This window comes from Nelumbo nucifera, chromosome 1, assembly GCF_055504915.1.
Source record: "Nelumbo nucifera cultivar China Antique chromosome 1, China Antique-T2T, whole genome shotgun sequence".
NCBI classification, from domain to species: domain Eukaryota; kingdom Viridiplantae; phylum Streptophyta; class Magnoliopsida; order Proteales; family Nelumbonaceae; genus Nelumbo; species Nelumbo nucifera.
Genome location: NC_142649.1, coordinates 154,621,824 through 154,642,240, shown reverse-complemented (window position 1 = coordinate 154,642,240; position 20,417 = coordinate 154,621,824). Strand labels below are relative to the sequence as shown.

Here is a 20,417-nt window from a genome sequence, read left to right as displayed (position 1 = left end):
GTTCTTATGGGTTGGCCAACTCTTTAATAGAATAGAATCAGAAAAATTATGGAATTGCCATTGGTAATTCTCAATCTGAAGATGATATGTTAACTCCTTTTCTACTTATGACCATAAAAACTTAAGACATAATTCACTATAACTAGATTAACATAAATTCCTGGCCTGACCCTATTAACACTAAGAAAAATAACCACAGTAGCCCTATAATAGAAAAAATAAGAAATATTAAAAAAAACCCTATATTGATTCTACCTCCAAATGATGCACATATCAATTTCTTTGCAATATATAGGATATATTTTGGAACAGCTTATTATAGATGCATTATACATTTGAACTTTGAAGCAATTTACTATCAATTTATTATTATGATTCTGTGTAATTCGGATTTGAGTGCAATTCTCTTCATGTCAGCTATTTATCTTCAGTCTGGTTTATCCTTACCAATCTCTTAGAACTGCTACTTGCAGAAAGTTAAAGATAGCTGGAGAATTGTCAATCATAGAGATATTATCCCAACAGTTCCTCGGCTTATGGGCTATTGCCACGTAGCTCAACCTATTTATTTTGCAGTTGGAGATTTAAAGGATGCTTTGGTGGGTAATTGGTTCTGAACTCCGTGTGTTATTGACTTTTTCCTCTAGTTGTCGAGCTTGCCCTCTATTTATTTATTGGGCTACCAAATAATTGTTTTATCAAAAGAAAAATAAATTTTGAACAATAATACTAAGTAAAAAATACAAAAAATAAATATGTATTGAGAAAACACCCAAGAAAACGAAAGTGTCTAGACAGTATTATCCATAAGATCAAGAAGGGAGCTCAAATTAAAAAGCAGCTATCAAAGTCTTCAAAATTTGGGATAATGGAGAACCATTGCTGAAATATGTGAGGCTCAGATAAAGTTTCCATGGCCTTTCCGCATTTGGTAATCTCTTTCAACATGTAAACCTAATAAGCAAGAAACTTGCTTTGTCCCAACTGCTGTTACAAGGATTGTATTTATCTACTAGTTGCTTCTGCTGTAAGGCTCCTTCCTTCCCAAACCTTCATAACCATTTCCTGAGAAGCTTCTAGTTCATTAGACTTGGAACAGCCAGCCTTTCCATACCCTCTATCCACCATGATTTGACTACATGAAACTTCTTTTTATCCCCTTGTCCTGCTAGAAAAGATTTTTGTATTTCCTCTATCTTTCTCACATTGACATTGGAGCTGCTTCAATAACCTGAAATAAGTAGGGAGATTTGACAAGGCACTTTTGATTAGTGTTATCTTTCCTTGCATGATTAATATCTTGTTTTCTCTTGACATGTATTAGACAATCTTCATGGATTTCCAAAATAAGCTCATAAAACTATCCTTATAATGAGATTTTTCTGTCTTTTCTTACTTAAAACTTTCAATAATGATAGAGAACATCACTGGACAAATTTTGGGCTTCATTGTACAGCTGAAAACTTGAGTTAAACGGTTGTTGACTGACATGTTTGTATTAACTTCTATTTTATAGTTCTCTTCTTCATTTTCCCTTGTTCTCTGTATTATTTTCTTTGTCCAATGATCTTTTACTGGTTTACCAATTATACATCCCAACTATATGGGGTCAGCTAGATGAATCCTGTTCTGCCTTTCTATATATAGATATAGATATGGAGAATGCAAAGTTAAGCTATTTGTCATAATGCTGAAAATTAACAGATAAATAGAAATTACTTACTAGATGACATTGTTAATTTCAGGCAAACATAGAACTTTCAGCAGATGGATACCAAGGTGATGTGATTGGGGAGTCTACACCTGATGTACTCGTTAGTGAATTTGTACGTGCTCTTAACTTTTCTTTCTTCCTGAAACTTTCAACAATAATAGAAGACAACATTACCAGTTGACAAATTTTGAGCTTAATTGTATTGCTAAAAACTTAAGTAGATAGAGAGATAGATAGATAGATAGGAGAGAGAGAGATGAAACTTTCAGTCAACGGTAAAGGAGAGATGATTTGAACTCTCCCTGCTGGAAATTAGAGACAATGAGAAGATCTAGCCGCAGGGCTATTTTTGTACTTTTACTTCTTTTGTTGAATATCTATTTTATGCACTCTTTCTTTGTACACTAAGGGCAGATTTGTCCTTTTACTTTTTTTTAATATAAATATCTCTTTTAGGGTGTCGACAGTCACTATGTGTCACACCTACCAATCTGCTGTGTTCTCTCTCTCTCTCTCTCTGTCTTTCCGATCTGACTTTGACATGGTATTAGAGCAGGTCACGATCTGATCTGCATTTAACCCTTTTTCAACCCTTTTCTTTTATGCTATCTAGAGTACTCCCTAACAGTATTTGGGAGGCTCTCGAGTGCCCTTGAATCCCTCCCCTGAGGCAGCCTTTGATCAGAACTCTACAGACAATTTTTCTGGACTGTTGCGCCATCAGATTTCTCTTTTTTGTTGGATCTCCTTGTAGAGACATTGGATCAGGCTGAAACTTTAGATCTAGTGTCGCCCAGAGCAGATCTACTGATTCTACTTGGTTTGGATGGGATCAGATTTGATTTAGAAGGGTTTTGATCCACTTCTGAGTTCGGCAGACCCTTACAGTTTCCTTTTCTGGACATCAGTTGAAAGGGACCTCTTTCTTTCTTCTGATTTGAACCCTATCCTTTGCTTAGAAGTGTGGTTTTCTATCTCTTGTGATTCAATAGCATTAGAAAGGATGGAGGTTCTCCCTATTAAGGTTAATGGTACGAACTATGCACTATGGAAGTTTAATTGTCAATTTCATGTTGAGGCAAAAGGTCTTTGGGGATATCTGGATGGATTAGTAGCTCAACCTGATGATTCAGATATTAAGGGTCTTAATCAGTGGAAAATTGATAATGCGAAAATCGCATCATGGATCCTAGGATCAGTTGAAACAGACATTGCAGCCCCTATGAGAGGATACTGTTGGAAAACGTGGGGTTACTGGTTCAGATCTGAAAATGGAATTGTATATATTTCTAGGATTATGGAAGGATTGATTTAGAAAGTTTTTTCTTTCTATTTCTTTCTTTCTATTTTTGTACTTTCTATTTTCTCTTCTTTCTATTTTTTCTTCTTTCTATTTTCTTTTCTTTCTATTTTTCTTTCTTTCTATTTATTGCAGCAGCTTACTGTATAAATATGCCCATTGGCAATAGAATGAAACATATCAGTATTCTACCATTCCAAAACATGGTATCAGAGCTCTAGGTTTGTCAACCTTGAGATTTTTTCGGCCTTCATTGCCAGTTTTTTGTGTTTTTCTCTTCTGGCCTTCAGTGTTGATCTGTAACCAGAAGTGTTCCTTTATTCTCCTTTCCCGCTGGCCTTATTTTTCCTCCATTAACAATGTCTGACATGACTGCAACAAGTGCTCCCGTCTAAACCGATGAAGGAGCAACAAATTCTCATCCTCACACTGGTGATTTGCAGAATATTCAGGCAACATATAGACTGAATGGCCAAAATTACTTGAAGTGGTTACAACTAGTGCGTACCTATTTGCAGGGAAAAGGAAAAATTAGTCACCTCCTTGGAACAGGACCAAGGTTGGGCGAGCCAAATTTTGATGCTTGGGACGAAGAGGACTCCATGATTATGTCATGGTTGTGGAGTTCAATGACACCAGAGATCAGTGATACTTGTATGTTTCTTCCCTCTGCAAAGGCTATTTGGGATGTTGTCCGACAAACCTATTCCAAAGCCCATGACGCTGCTCGTGTCTATGAGGTCAAAGTGAAGACTGTGGCGGCCAAACAAGGGAGCAGGAGTGTTACAGAGTATGCAAATCTGTTGCAAAATTTATGGCATGAGCTTGATCATTATCGGGTTCTTGAGACAAAGTGCGCAGATGATGCTGTGATCTTGAAGAATTTTATTGAAAGAGATAGGGTGTATGATTTTTTGGTCGGACTGAATGCTGAATTTGATCAGGTTCGAATACAAATTCTTGGCAAAGCAGAAGTGCCTCCATTGAATGAAGTCATAGCCCTTGTCAGAGCCGAGGAAAGCCGTCGTGGAATCATGCTTGAGCCTAAAGATCCCGAAGGCTCAGCCATGGTGGCAAGGGGAGGAAGTTACAGTGGTTCAAAGGGTGAGAACAATCACAACTTGGCTCGTGACACAACCACCCGTGACTCTAACGATAACCTCTGGTGCACCTATTGCAAGAAGCCCAGACACACGAAAGATCGGTGCTGGAAACTTCATGGGAAACCTCCCACATCCAACAAGGAATGGGGAAATCGAGGAGTTTCGAAAGCAGTTCAACAGGCCCATAATGTCTCCACAATCCCGCAGCAAGAACACTCAAGTCAGGGGCCATTTAATGATGAAGAAATTGAAAGGCTAAGGAGTTTCCTGAAATCCATGAAACCAGGAAGTGGTTCTACCTCTCTTGCTCTCTCAGTTGAGTCTTTATCTCTAGGATTACATGTCTCGGCTAGTGTTTTTCCATGGATTCTTGATTCTGGAGCTATTGACCACATGACACCCTCTTCACTACATTTTCTCACCTATACACCTTGTCCTAGTAATAGAAAAATTTCTGTTGCTGATGGTTCTTTTACCACAGTGGCAGGGATTGCGAATATTCAAATTACTCCATCCCTATTACGTAAAAATGTGCTTCTTGTTCCTAAGTTATCCACTAGCCTTATCTCTATACATAAACTCACCCAGGATGTGAACTGCAATGTTGTGTTCTTTCCTTCTTTCTGTGTATTTCAGGACCAGGTTTTGGGGAAGAAGATTGGACTTGCTAAGGAAAGGGATGGACTCTACTACCTTGAAGAAACCAGCATACCATCTCACACTCTTATGCATGTCACACACGAGTCATCCTTATCTACCTCCAATAAAGATTTAATTTGGCGTCATCACTTTCGGTTCAGTCATCCTTCATTTCCTGTTTTAAAAACAATGCTTCCTTCCTTGTTTAAAGGGATTGATGTTGAAACCTTTCATTGTGATGTTTGTGAGCTTGCTAAGCACAAAAGGGTTTCTTTCCCAATCAGCAATAAAAGATCTTCAACTCCTTTTTATTTGATTCATTCGGATATATGGGGCCCTTCTCAAATTCCCAACATTACTGGTTCCAGATGGTTCGTCACCTTTATTGATGATTGCACTAGGGTCACATGGATTTTTCTTCTTAAGTCTAAATCTAATGTGGGTACGATTCTTCCCAACTTTCATAACATGGTCCAAACTCAGTTTGGTGTGAGAATTAAAAGGTTTCAATCTGATAATGCTACAGATTTAATCAGAATTTGTCCCCATTTTTTCAAAAAGAAGGCATTGTGCATGAATCCTCCCCAACAGAATGGGGTAGCTGAGAGAAAAAATGGCCATATTTTGCAAACCACCCGAGTCTTTCTCTTTCAAAATTAGGTGCCAAAACAATATTGGGGGGAAGCTGTCCTTCCTGCTGCCTACACCATAAATAAACTACCATCTAAAGTTCTTGACAACCGAAGCCCAATACAAGTCCTTTCTCAATTTTACCCTGATATTCGAGCCTCAAATAATCTCACCCCAAGAATTTTTGGTTGCACTGCCTTTGTTCATGTTCATAATAAGGGAAAATTAGACCCATGAGCAATCAGGTGTGTCTTCTTGGGATATTCCCCAACTCAGAAAGGTTATAAATGTTATCATCCAGCCACCAGAAAATTCTACATCTCCATCGATGTCACATTTCAGGAAGGAAAATCTTTTTTCACTCAACCTTATCTTCAGGGGGAGCCCTCATTAATGGAAGATAAGGCCTCGGATCTACTCTCCCTAGATGTATTACCCTCCTCACAGACATTCAATCGTCAAGAATCACATCCCTCTGAGTCACACTCCTCTGAGCCCCACATTCTCGACTCTCAAAAAGAGTCAAACAACTCGACCATTTAACCAAATTCGAACACTATTAACCCCACGAATGATGTGCATGATAATGTGAGATATATCCAGGTTTACTCTAGGAGGAAAAATCCAGATCCTCAACCTATGCAAGTCCAAGATTCAACTCCTAATCCTAGAACTGAGGGATGCTTAGATCCTGAACCTACACCTTCACAGTCTGAGTATGAGTATGACCTACCTATTACACTGAGAAAAGGAACCAGAGAATTTGAGATAAAAGACTTGGGGAGACTAAAGTATTTTCTCGGAATTGAAGTTGCACATTCTAAACAAGGCATCTTTATCTCTCAACAAAAGTATGTTGTTGATCTTTTGAGAGAAACAGGAAATATGGCATGTAAATCAGCTTCCACGCCTATAGATCCCAATCATAAACTTGGAGAAGCCAACGAGAATGCAAGTGTAGACAAGGAGATGTTCCAAAGACTAGTTGGAAAACTCATTTATCTTGCACATACACGACCGGATATTGCATATGCTGTAAGTGTAATAAGTCAGTTTATGCATAATCCTAAAGATGTTCATTTGCAGGCTGCTCATCGAATTCTACACTATTTGAAAGCCAATCCAGGAAAAGGAATTTTATTCAGAAGAAATGGAGGACTGACCCTTGAAGCATATATAGATGCCGATTATGCAGGATCTCCAGTAGATAGACGATCCATTTCTGGTTACTGTACCTTCTTAGGAGGAAATTTAGTCACTTGGAGGAGTAAGAAGCAAAATGTAGTGGCTCGGTCAAGTGCAAAGGTAGAATTCAGGGCTATGGCACAAGGAGTGTGTGAACTACCCTAGTTGAAGATAATTTTAGAAGACCTGAAGATTCCACGAGAAGAGCCTATGAAACTATATTGTGACAACAAGTCAGCCATCAATATTGCTCACAATCTTGTTCAACATGACAGGACGAAGCACATCGAAATTGACCGACACTTTATAAAAGAGAAACTGGACAGCAAGTTGATTTGCACTCCCTATGTGTCTACGAAAGGACAACTGGCCGATGTACTTACTAAAGGGCTCAATAGTACAGACTTTCGGAGAATTATAGCCAAGCTGGGAATGGAGGATCTCTATTCACCAGCTTGAGGGGGAGTGTTGGAAAACGTGGGGTTACTGGTTCAGATCTGAAAATAGAATTGTATATATTCCTAGGATTGTGGAAGGATTGATTTAGAAAGTTTTTTCTTTCTATTTTCTCTTCTTTCTATTTTCTCTTCTTTCTATTTTTTCTTCTTTCTATTTTCTTTTCTTTCTATTTTTCTTTCTTTCTCTTTTTCTTTCTTTCTATTTATTGCAGCAGCTTACTGTATAAATATGCCCATTGGCAATAGAATGAAACATATCAGTATTTTACCATTCCAAAACAGATACATGACTACCTATGAGATGTATGAGTATCTTGAGAAAGTATATCAACAATCAAACACCTCTAGACAGTATCAGATAGAGGTTGACATCTTCTCATACTATCAAGGAGAAAGGAAGGTCCAAGAATATTAAGCAGGGTTTATTAACCTTTGGACAGAGTATGAGTTAGTACACATGGGAAAGGATCCGTTAGAATGTTGTGTGAAGTATATGAAGGAACACTTTGATAGAAGGAAGATTATGCATTTCAGGCTTGAATTTGAAGTTGTCAGATATAATATCCTAAGCCGAGGAACACTTCCTGACTTGGATACTATTCTTGGGGAAATTCTCAGAGCTGAAACCAGATTTGCTAAAAGGTTCCAACATTAGTACTGTCTTCTTGGCAACAAAACTGAAGGGGAAGGACTTCTCTAAAGTACAGTTCTATGAGTGTAAGGAGTTTGGGCACGCTGTCTCCCATTGCAAGAAAAAGAATACATGCAGTTATTGTGAGCAGTTTGGCCATATCATTACTTAATGTCCTACTTGGCCTTAGAAAAGTGGTGGATCAAATCAGAAGAAAGGAAGCTACAAGGCCTATCAGACTGATATAGATGGATCAGATGCTGCATCCTCCATTATTTCAATGGCTGGCCAAAATGACACTTCTGGTGGCATGTCTGAAGAACGAATTCGACAGCTCATGTCCTCGGTCATCTCCTCAGCCTTCTCTGCTATTGGTCTGTCTGGTAAGTCACCGACCTATTGTCCCTCACCAAATCACCTTTGGTATATTGACCTAGGAGCCTCTAACCATATGACAGGGGCCACACTTGGTCAGTATCCCAAACTCCATCTTCTCAATAAACACATTGTCATTGCTAATGGTGAGAAATTAGATATACTTGGATGTGTTGATTTGTATTTATCTACTTCTAAGTCATCTCCATTTCATTTATCCAAAACTTTATTTGTACCCAAGCTCACTACCAATTTGATTTTAGTTGGCCAACTTGTAGAGGAAGGTAACATTGTCTCATTCACTTTTGACTGCTATTTGAGACAGGACCGGCAAATTGGGGAGATGAAGGGGAAGGGGCATAGACTAGGGCAACTATTTGCTTTGGAGTTTGAGAAGAATAAGGCTGCACTCGTTTCTACAGTCCCTTTTTACTTAATACATAGTGATGTTTGGTCGTCTCCTGTTGTTTCACAGCTGGGTTATAAGTACTTTCTAACCTTTATTGATGACTGCACTCATTTCACTTGGCTTTATTTTCTTCGAAAGAAATCTGAACTTTACTCTGTATTTTAGCACTTTCATGGTTATGTTACTACCATGGTTTAAAATGTCGCGAAATGTCAGAAATGTCGCTCGACATATGTCGGTGTCGAGACCCAGCGACATAAATTTTACATGAATTAAAAAAAAAAATACAATATGTCGGTCGATATTTCGACCATTTCGGTAAATGTTGACAATATCATTCCAAAAAACAAAAAAAAATATATAATATATCAAAATATTTCCAAGTATATGTCGACAACTTAGCATATATTTGAACTACAAACATCTCATATTAAACAAAAAGAGACATTAAAGGGGAAAAAGAAGAGGGTTTTATGTTTTAGCTTGTGTACCTAGAGCTGGAGTACAACTTCAGGATCTAACCAAGCACAAGAGTGGTCATGCGCTGAAATATCTTTTTCTTGGAAGCAGGATGTTCAGCTTATGAAACTTTGAAGAAATTTCTCTTATCTTGATTCATATATGCAATAATCCTATTTCTCTCTCACGGTGAATAACCATGAAAAACATAGGAAAAAAGTAGAGAGAGAGAGAGGGCAGCAGAAGGTGTGAACTCAAGGTCGAGAAGGTGAATACTCTTCATCATCTTCTATTTTGTTCTTGAAGGGCTTCATTGAGTGCTGGTTTGCTGCTCACTGGTTGTAGATACACTCTGCGTCTCTTCGACATTTGAGGAAGCTGAAGTTCATTCGAATGAAATTGAAACCTCAGCCTTAACTTAAGTTTATTTAAACTTTAAAGACTTGCTATAGTCCCTGATGATCAATGGAAGCCTATAGACCATCACAATAGCAAGCCCTAAAATGGAATCTTTAAAACATCATTATATAAACATGTTACAATGCAAGAGGGTCTATTGTAATATTATAGACCTCATAAATGAAAACTTATAAATAGAATCTTTATTTCACTCTTATTACAGTACATGAAGGTCTACAACAATAATGTAGACCCTCACTACAAAAGCCACTAAAATGAATAAATAATAAGAAAATTAATATTTGAGATAAAATTACAATGTTCATTAGAAAACAAAAATAAAAATCAGAAAATGTTAACTAGTTGGTATTTTGATAAAATATTTATAAAAAAGAATTAACAAAAAATAAAAACAAAAGAATAAATTAATTACTTTATAATATAAAACATAAAATATTTTTCAAGTAATAAAATATTAACTAGTTAGTATTTTTAAAATATTTATTAAAATCAGAAAATGTTTATTAAATTTTATAATAAGTCATATTCTACATTTGATATAAAAGATCAGAATAAAATTTTTAAATTTTATACTAAATCATAATTTATTATAAATTTAGTTTTAAAAATCATAATAAATTCATTAAGTTTTATAAGAAATCAGAATTTATCATAATCTTAATGCTACAAAAAGGAGAATCAGTTTATTAAATTTATAATAAAACATATTGTATTATAGCTTTAATATTTAAAAAATCAGAATAAATGTATTTCTATTTACTAGTGTGAAATAAATATATTAGAATTTTTAATAAATCAGAATTAAAAATAAGAAAAGAAAATATCGGATAACCTTGTAAAAACATCAAAAATGCATAATAAATGAGTAGATCGTCATTTACTAATTTGTTATTGACCTTAGTTTCTTAGCTTTATATAATGGTTGGGAATAAGATAATAGTCTTGAAATATGTATTAATGCTTTTTTTTATCATTTTACAAAATATCATTTCATATTTCCACAATGTCTCTAATTTTTACAATATTTCCCCTCGACATTTCTGACATTTTCGACATATGTCCTATATTTTGGTAAGCGACATTTTCATCGGCATCGACATTTTAAACCTTGGTTACTACCCAATTTAATGCTCGGATATGTGTGCTATGACCGGATTCAGGCGGAGAGTATTTTGATGGGGATTTCCAAACTTACTTAAAACAATATGGAATTCAATCCCAGAAATCCTATCTAGGCACCCTACAACAAAATGGGGTAGCAGAAAGAAAGAATGGGCATATTTTAAGTGTAGTCAATACACTTCTACAAGATTCTCATGTACCCTCTTCATTTTGGGTGGAGGCGGCCAGCACTGTTGTGTATCTCATAAATCATCTTTCTTTTTCTATTTTAAATAATTCTTCTCCTTTCCAATCTCTCTTCCACAAACCTCTAGATCTATCTATGCTCAAGGTTTTTGGTTGTGCTTGTTTTGTTCACCTTCCACCTCATGAATGCACAAAGTTAACTACACAAGTGGCTTTGTATGCCTTTATTGAAGGAAGGGGAATCCATCATATGGATGGCTGGACCATGCTAGATGGCTAGGCGAAATTTCAAAAATTTTCTTTTACCCTTCCGGGTATCGAAACCAGACCAGATTTGAAACCAATAGAAAGGGAGAAATATACCTGATACGGAATCCACAAGCGTAGCTCCCAAAGTGGTGGTTCACGCCCAAAGAGAGTTCCAAAACCAGCTCCCACTGAAGATGGCGCAACTTGAATTGAAGACGGTTCAGCGACACAGTTTTTAGCAAAATTGTGATCCAACACCTTGGATCAAACAAGGGAGGTGAGCACGAATTTTCTTTGTATTTTTCTTGCAAAAATCAGAGGTCGAACTGATCAAGATCAGTCCAAGAAGTGGAGGTCGAAATTAGGGTTTTTGGGGTGGTAAGAATAGAGAGAAAGAGCTGATAGCAGAAGTGATCTGGAGCAGATTGAACTCTCCATTCTTAAACCTTAAGGATCACCACTCCTAATCGAATTAGGAGGTTCCTAATCCAAATCTTTATTTGGATTTGGACTCTTTAAGTGGATAAGACCTATCCTCTTATCCTAATGGCTGATCTAGACTCAAACCCAAACCCATATTCGCCCAAGTCACATGACTGCTTAAGCTGTTATGTGACCACTTGATTAATCCAATTAATCTTGGGCTTTAGGCCCATTAAGCAAGTGGCTCACGCCCCTAGGTAGTTGCTATGCATTTGGTTCTCTTTGTATAGTGTGGGGTCCCCAGCAATGACCCTACATAAGCCCACATGGGTTCGGTCCAATCTTTGAGAAAAGGCTTAGCCGAATTCACTGTTAAGTACAGTGAACCCTTGAGTCCATCAGTATGGGCTCTTAATGGGCCCAACATTTACAATTAAATGATCCTTGAGTCCAACCATCCTATGAAGGCCCAAGGATAATGGGCTTAAGTGAGTTATAGTCCATCCGGTAAACAACCCTCAATGGTCTCTTACACCTAACCTCTCAGCCATAATGACCAAACACTGCCCGACAGGGAAGGACCTCTCCCCTGACTGCAAGGTGCAGTGTTGCACTCTCTGCTTGGATGGGTCCCGGGAATTAAAACCTTTTTGCAAACATTTTTCTTAAAACATAATATATATATTATCATATAAATATATTTTGCAAAACAAATCTCAAACACAGTTGAAATCGACTGCCGGCAGTTTTGGTTTCCATTAGAGAGAGTGTAGTCCCGATCATTCACTTTGTTCGACAAAGGGGTTGATCCTGTCACTATGATCACCCACTCGAGTGAATTCTCAGACTTCCCCAACATACCTAGGTTTTGACCCCCAAAGGATCTCATTGATTGGCATATCAAAGACAGCCCAATCCGACACCCAGTACAGTACCATAATTGAGTCTAGGGGTTATGTGTAACTTTCTAGTTTTGCCCACCAGTCTCCAACGTCCAGGGCATAACTGGAATTGGTTCGGGTTTAGTGTTTCGAACAAACACACACTGTATGTGCTTCGGGTCTAACCCTGGCAGCTGAGACAGGCTGCCCCAACCTTTTTGGCAGCACATCAGTGTCAGCCTTGGCAGGATAAACTTCCCCAAGTCTATCCAATGGCTGAGAACATTATAAACTAATACGAGTCTCATAAGTGTCTAGTTTATGGGTAATTACACAGAAACACACCAATTATAACATGAAACAATTATGTACTTTTATTCATTTACAATAAATGGATATGTACATCAATCTAATTGGAGCTAAGGGCATACACTATCCAACATTTATGGGGTACAGTTCTGAACATAAGGGATTCCTTTGCTGTGATCTTTCGGCTCGACATATTCGAATGTCTTGTAATGTAGTTTTCCTTGAGAGTCTCTTTTTTCTTTAACATATTGTAAAATTCCCAACTCCTTACATTTCCTTGTTGCTCAGCTTTGACTCTACTGGTACCTCAAGCATACCAATGCCTCCTCCACATCAACTTCAAACCTGCTTCAGGAAGCAGCAGCCTTCTTCAGTCTTAATATCCCCCTCCGCTCCACCACCAGTTGTTGATCCAGTCACTCCAATTGCCCCAGTAAGTGCACCAAATCTTTTCCTTGAACCCACTATACCCACTTTATGTCGTTCTTCTAGAATTTCTTGCCTACCTGACTGTTATGGTTTTTCATTGGACTGTCGCTCCTTCTTTGCTGTTTTATCTACCACAGACATTCCTAGATCTTACCAGCAGGCTGTAGCAGAACCACACTGGAAAGATGTCATGGATTTAGAGATCTGAGCCCTTCTTGAGAATGACACATGGGACTTGGTCATCTCTCCACCTGAGACATCTCTCATAGGAAACTGATGGATCTACTCTATGAAACTGAAATATGATGGGAGCCTAGACATATACAAGACTAGGTTGGTTGCACAAGGTTATAAACTCCTAGGGTAGACTATGAGGAGATTTTTGCTCTTGTAGCAAAAATGACCATTGTATGACTTCTGATGGCTATATTTACATCCAAACAGTGGACAATCCATTAGATGGACGTAAAGAATGCATTCTTCCATGGGGAGTTGAAGGAGGCAGTCTATATGAAGCCCCCTCCTGGATATTGTATAGACCCGCAACTTGTTTGTCGTCTGAAGAAGTCACTCTATGGTTTGAAGCAAGCTCCTAGAGCCTGGTTTGAGAAGTTCAGATCTATTATCACTGGTGTAGGATTTATCTAGAGTTCTTCAGATTATTCCTTATTCACTTTAAGGCGAAAGCAGGGAGTGACGATCTTACTTCTTTATGTTGATGATATACTCATTACAGGAGATGATGTAGAAGGAATTGCTGATCTCCAACAGTTACTCAGTGAATCCTTTAAGATGAAGGCCTCTGACATATTTCTTGGAACTTGAAGTGAGCCGAAACTCTCGGGGCTATTTTGTTAACCAACAAAAGCATGCGGCTGATCTAGTTGAAATGGCCAATCTCAATGATTCCAAGATTGTGGATACCCCGCTAGAACTGAATCTGAAACTTAGCAAAGATGATGGTTCTCTCATTGAAGATCTTACCCTTTATCGTCAACTAGTGAGCAGTTTAATCTATCTCACCATGACTCAGCCAGATATATCATATGCAATTCAACTGGTGAGCCAGTTCGTGTCTTCTCCAAGACAACCTCATTTATATGCAGTTCATCGGATCATTAGATATGTGTGAGGCACCCTATCATATAGGATATTCTTCTCCCCTTATCCCCCATTAACCTTATGGCTTATGCAGATGCTGATTGGGCTGGATTCCCTGACACCCGATGGTCCACTACCGGCTGGTGTGTATTTTTAGGCAACTCTCTTATCTCGTGGAAGTGCAAGAAACAACCTATTGTATCAAAATCTTCTATTGAGGTTGAATACAGAGCTATGTCTTCCATGTGTAGTGAAATCATATGGCTCTGGGCTCTTCTACTTGACATATTTAATGAACCATCATTGTTTGTTCCTCTCTATGCAGACAATGACAGTGCAATCAAAATTGCCTCCAACCCTATCTTCCATGAGTGCACCAAACACATAGAAGTTGATTGCCACTTCATCTGCGATCTCCTTCTTGAGGGTATTATATCTCTTCCTCATGTCTCCTCTAGGCTCCAATTGGTAGACCTGTTGACTAAACTAATGACTTAGGCTCGGCATCAATTTCTCATGGACAAACTGATGCTTATTCCTAGGCATCAGTTTGAGGGGGAGTGTAGAGACAGTGAGAAGATCTAGCCGCAGGGCTATTTTTGTACTTTTACTTCTTTTGTTGTACATCTATTTTATGTACTCTTTCTTTTTGAACACTAAGGGCACATTTGTCCTTTTACTTTTTTTAATATAAATATCTCTTTTAGGGTGTTGATAGTCACAATGTGACACACCTACCAATCTGCTGTGTTCTCTCCTCTCTCTCTCTCTTTCTCTCTCTCTCTCTCTCTGTCTTTTCGATCTGACTCTAACAGGAAACCTTTCTTTAACTTCTCTCCTCTTCCCTCTCTATCTTCCTTGCTTCTTATGACTGAACAGGGTTTCCACCTTTTTCTCTTTTATTTTCTCATCTTTCTAACAGGTTAGTTTTTCATGCCATATTGTGCCCTACCTTTTATTTTTCTAACAGGGTTTCTACCTTTTATTTTCTCTTATAACCTGGTTAGTTTTTCCTGCCATATTGTGCCCTACCAGTAAAGAGCTCTTTCTATTTATCAAAGGAGGTAAAAGGGACCTGAAAGGACTGATCACCCCTTAGGGAAGAAGGCTTCTATGCCTCAAAGTGCAGATGTTTGTGAATTTTTGGTGGTTTCTTAGGCACCCTCTGCTTGGCAATTTGAAGGGGGATTGTTGTTGATGTTTATTTATTAGTGCGTGGTGATTGAATGGTGTGTTGTGGTGTGGCAGAAGTCCAGCAGTGAGTTTATGAAGTTGGTTGGTGATCAAGGCAAGTGATTATTTTTGGTGTTTTTTCTATGCTGAAAGCCTTTGTGTAGTGGGTATCCAGCAGCTCTTTCGGTAGGTCAGTATTGTTTTTTAGCAATCAGATTGCCTTTTTGACTTATAACTTCATCAACTAGTGGCTCTAAGTCAGCAGTTGTGGTGCAATCAGACCTTATGAATGCGTAGTTAATCACTGTTAAGCTTAATGGTAGAAATTATGTCCCATGGGCTAAGTCGGTTGAATTGTCATTGATTGGTAGGGGTAAACTGAAATACATTAAGGAGGTTCAGCCAAAGAGTGGATTTGAAGGGTACAATGAATAGGTGCAAGGGAATGCACAGATTATAACATCATTGTGGAACAGTATGGGGAACCATATCAATGTTAATGTTATGTTTTTGGACACTACTAAGGAAGTTTGGGATCATGCCAAGCAGTTGCATTCCGGGCATGACAATGTAACAAGAATTTGTTAGTTGTATCAGGATTATTTCACTCTCTAAGAGGGAGATGAAAGTGTAGAAGAGTATTATTCTGCCTTGAAGAATTTAAGGAATGGACTGAACGTTTATCAGTCCCTATCTACTGATTTGAGGGAAAAGCATAAACAGGGGTGTTAGCGTAGGGGTATTTCTGTCTTTATACCTTGATTGATGTTGCTGATCTGTAATGTTGTGTTGAAACATGTGCTCTTAACTTAAGTAAGGGCACATAGGTCTTTTCAGTTATGTTTTTAATAGTAGTATAAATACTTACTGGCCGACTGGGAGAAGTCAAGTTGACTCTTTCAGTTCGAACCAGAATTCTCTCTTCTCTCTTTCTCTCTTTCTCTCTTTCTTTATCACTCTTTCTTCTTCTACATAACTGAACTCAGTCAGGCCGAACTCTAAGGCAGACCTGAATTATATCATGGTATCAGAGCTAGGTTAAATCTGCCTAGATTTCTGCTTGCCTAGGGTTCATTCTCTACGCACCCTATCTAGGGTTTTCTTTTTTTTTCTGTGTTCGATTGGAGATAAGGGAAAGGGCTGAAAAGGAGTGATCGCCCTCTTCCCTTGGGGGTCTCTATGCCTCCAGTCAGGTCGTATGTGGTTGGTTGCTGTGATTTCTGAGATCGCCCTCTCCTAGTAGAGGAAGAATAGAGGGCCGAACTATGTGTGGCTGTTGTGTGTGGACTGCTCTCCTGCTCGCATGGGTGTTACTTCAGCGATAAGGTAAGAGACTTCAGTGCATTATATCTGTTATGGATTAAATAGAAGGTGTGTTTCAGACCATTTGCTAGGGTTTCGGCCAGTAAGTATTAGGGTTTATGCTGGTTTCTTTGTGCATTTTGAAGGAAGAGATATGATCATATAGTGGTGAGATTTCAGGTAGTTGTAGGAGTAGGGTTTGTGGTGTGAGCACACTTTTCAGCAACAAGTGTTGAAATCAGTGTGACAGGTGTGATTTAGGGTTTTTGGTGTAAAGAGCACACATTCCAACAACAATTTGTGCTGCAATCAGTGTGATAGGTGTGACCTAGTGGTGTGGAGTGTGCAGATCTCAGTGATAATAGAAGTCAACAAGTGTGCAGAATTGGTGATAACATAATGGGAGACAATAATGATTATAAACCTAGTGTGATGGTGCCTATAGACTACTTGAATGTTTAGATGACCTCTATTAAGTTAAATGGAGAGAATTATGTGCCTTGGGCTAAATCCGTTGAAGTCTTTCTGAAGGCAAAGAAGAAGGTAAAACACATCAGAGAGGAGAAACCCTCCTCTGACTCTCACGAGTATGAAGATTGGGAGCAAGAGGATGCTTAGATCATCACATGGTTGTGGAACAGTATGGAACCCAGGATTAGTGTGAACTTCATGTTCCTTGATACTGCCAAAGATGTGTGGGACCATGCGAAGAAATTGTATTCGGGGCAGGACAATACAACTAGAGTTTATCAGCTTTATCAAGAGTACTTTAATCTACAACAGGGCAATCAGAGTCTTGAAGAGTACTATGCCAACACGAGGAACATACGTAATGAGTTGAATGTCTATCATCCTTTCACTTTTGATGTCAAGATTCAGCAACAACAGAGAGAGCAGCTTGATGTGACTAGATTTTTGGTGGGACTAAAGTCTGAATATGAACCAGTACGGGCTCAGATATTAGGGGGATCAGCTCTTCCGTCCCTAGAAGAGGTATTTGCTCGACTTTGGAGGATTTCTATCGGATCTACTGAGAACTCTAATATCTTAGATAGATCTACCTTTGCTGCATCGAGAGGCCGTGGTGGTAGAGGTGGAGCTTGGGGAGCTCAGTCTGGCCGTGGTGTTGGTAGTGGTTCTGCATATGGCCGAAGTGGCAATGGTGGGTCTACTTATAATCGTGGTGGTGGTCGTACTGGGAGCAGAGATTCAGGGGGAGCCCGTGGTAGAGGACGTAGCTCAGGCCCGAGGAAGTGCACTCATTGTGGTATGGATGGACATACCATCAACTATTGTTATGATTTACATGGTCCTCCCTCAACCTGGGCCAATCATGCCATGACCTGTGACTCAAGTTCCAGCTTTAGACAGGAGAATCATTCATTTGACCAGTTGCCTCCTACATCCACAGATGGTCCCATGAAGGAGATGGTGAGTGTTCCCCGTGATGAATATGAGAAGTTTATCCAATCACAGCAGAACACGGCGACTTTTGCTCACTCAGGTATGGCTTGTCTGGCATCTACACCCAATCCCTGGATCATTGACTCTGGAGTCTCTGATCACATGACTGGAACTCCAGGTGTGTTTTCCTCATCTCATTGCTCAACATCACAATTTGTTACTCTTGCTAATGGTTCCACATCCTCAATTTGTGGTGTTGGTAATGTTGACCTAGATCCTGTATCCCTCTCATTAGTTCTGTATGTTCCTAAATTGCCTTTTAACCTTATGTCTGTTAGTAAGCTGACCAAATCACTTAACTGCTCCATTACCTTTTATCCTTCTATGTGTGTCTTTCAGGATCTCAAGACGGGGATGAAGATTGGTGGAGGGCATGAAGCAGGTGGACTGTATTATCTTGACGGTGGTGGTGGTAGAACTTCAACAGCTCTCTAGTCATCTCTTTCTCCTCTCCAGTGGCATTGCCGATTTGGTCATCCGTCGCTCAAAGTCTTGAAGTCCTTAGTTCCGTCCTTGAGTTAGCTTTCTGTTTTGGATTGTGAGTCGTGTCATTTTGGGAAACACCATCATGTTCCCTTTAGTTCTAGGGTTGATAACCATGTGTCGAGTCCTTTTTCTTTAGTTCATTCAGATGTTTGGGGTCCTTATAAAGTAATGTCATATAATGGATACAAATATTTTGTCATTTTTGTGGATGATTTTTCAAGGATGACGTGGCTCTATTTAATGAAAGAAAGAAGTGAATTGTTTACCATTTTTCAAAAATTTTATGCTGAAATTCGTAACCAATTTGGTACCCACATCAAAGTTTTTCGTTCTGATAATGGCCGCGAATATTTATCCTCATCATTTCAGGAATACCTGGACCAACACGGCATTATACATCAGACCTCGTGTACCTACACCCCACAACAAAACGGGGTGGCTGAGAGAAAGAATCGCCATCTCCTTGAAACAGCAAGATCCCTAATGCATCACATTGCTTTGCGAAAAGGTAAACGTACTTGCACCCTTCATCCCATTTCTAATTATGTTTCTCTTACTCACCTTTCCGCTTCCCATCGCCAGTTTGTTACCTTGTTATCATCAGTTATTGTTCCTAAAGATGTCCAGGAAGCCCTTGCCTCTCCAGGGTGGTGTCGTGCCATGGAAGAAGAACTCTCAGCCCTTCATCATAATCATACTTGGGACCTCACTGCTCTTCCTCCTGGGAAGCAAGCTGTTGGTTGTAAGTGGGTTTATACGGTTAAGTATCTGCCTGATGGTAGTGATGAACGCCTGAAAGCGCGATTAGTTGCAAAAGGGTACTCCCAAACATATGGCATTGACTACACAGAGACCTTCTCACTGGTTGTTAAGATAGGGTCAGTTCGTGTTGTGATCTCTCTTGCAGCCATGTATGAGTGGCCACTATATCAGCTTGATATCAAGAATGCCTTTTTGCATGGTGACTTACTCGAGGAGGTCTACATGGAGCAATCTCCCGGGTTTGTTGCTCAGGGGGAGGATGGTAAGGTGTGCAGACTAAGGAAGGCTATATATGGGCTTAAACAGTCTCGTCGAGCATGGTTTGGTAGGTTCAGTGAGGTGGTAAAGAAGTTTGGCATGAAACAGTGCAAAGTTGACCATTATGTATTCAGTGAGGTGGTGTATGTAGATGATATTGTTATTACTGGGAATGATAGCATTGGTATTAACAAGCTGAAGACTTATCTGCAGGATCACTTTCAGACAAAGGATCTGGGTAAACTGAAATACTTCTTGGGGATAGAGGTAGCGAGATCCAAGTATGGGATTAACCTGTGCCAGAGGAAGTATGTGCTTGATTTGCTGGAAGAAACAGGTTTGTTGGGTGCCAAACCAGCTGAAACACCCATGGACACAAATACCAAGCTAAGCAGTGATATGGGTGAAGTGTTTGAAGACCCTGGCAGATACCGACGACTTGTGGGAAAACTGAACTACCTAACCATTACCAGACTAGACATCTCATTTGCAGTTAGTGTGGTAAGCCAGTTCATGCAAAAACCTATGATTCCTCATTGGAATGCGGTTTTGAGAATTGTGAAGTATCTAAAAGGGGCCCCGTGTCGCGGTCTGATATACAAGAGTGGGGGAAAACTTGAAATAGAAGGGTATTCTGATGCTGATTGGGTCGATAGGCGGTCTACTACAGGCTATTGCACGTTTCTGGGAGGTAACCTGGTGACATGGAAAAGTAAGAAGCAGACGGTTGTGGAAAGAAGCAGTGCAAAAGCAGAATATAGGGCTATGGCGCATACCACTTGTGAATTAGTGTGGCTAAGGAACCTTCTACAGGAAGTAGGGTACAACATTGACACTCCAATGAAGCTCTATTGTGATAATCAGGTTGCAGTTCATATCTTCTCTAATCTAGTGTTTCATGAAAGAACCAAGCACATTGAGGTTGACTGCCACTTTGCGAGGGAGAAGG

The 20,417-nt window shown here is 39.2% G+C and overlaps 1 protein-coding gene across 6 annotated transcripts in view; it reads left to right on the top strand.

The window, feature by feature from the left end:
* LOC104602867 (putative triglyceride lipase) overlaps positions 1-20,417 on the top strand; it is a 171,590-nt gene that overhangs the window by 93,726 nt on the left and 57,447 nt on the right. For 3 of the 6 annotated variants that reach the window (XR_016080435.1, XR_016080436.1, XR_016080437.1), the window contains exons 15-17: positions 474-599; positions 1,746-1,826; positions 18,818-18,956. Coding sequence is in view for 3 of the 6 variants with exons in the window: in XM_088894798.1 (XP_088750924.1) it covers positions 474-599; positions 1,746-1,826 (207 nt within the window). In the remaining 3 variants the exon portion in view is untranslated. The remainder of the gene's footprint in view (positions 1-473; positions 600-1,745; positions 1,827-18,817; positions 18,957-20,417) is intronic. The other 3 variants (XM_088894798.1, XM_088894797.1, XM_088894799.1) reach the window with 1 other exon arrangement.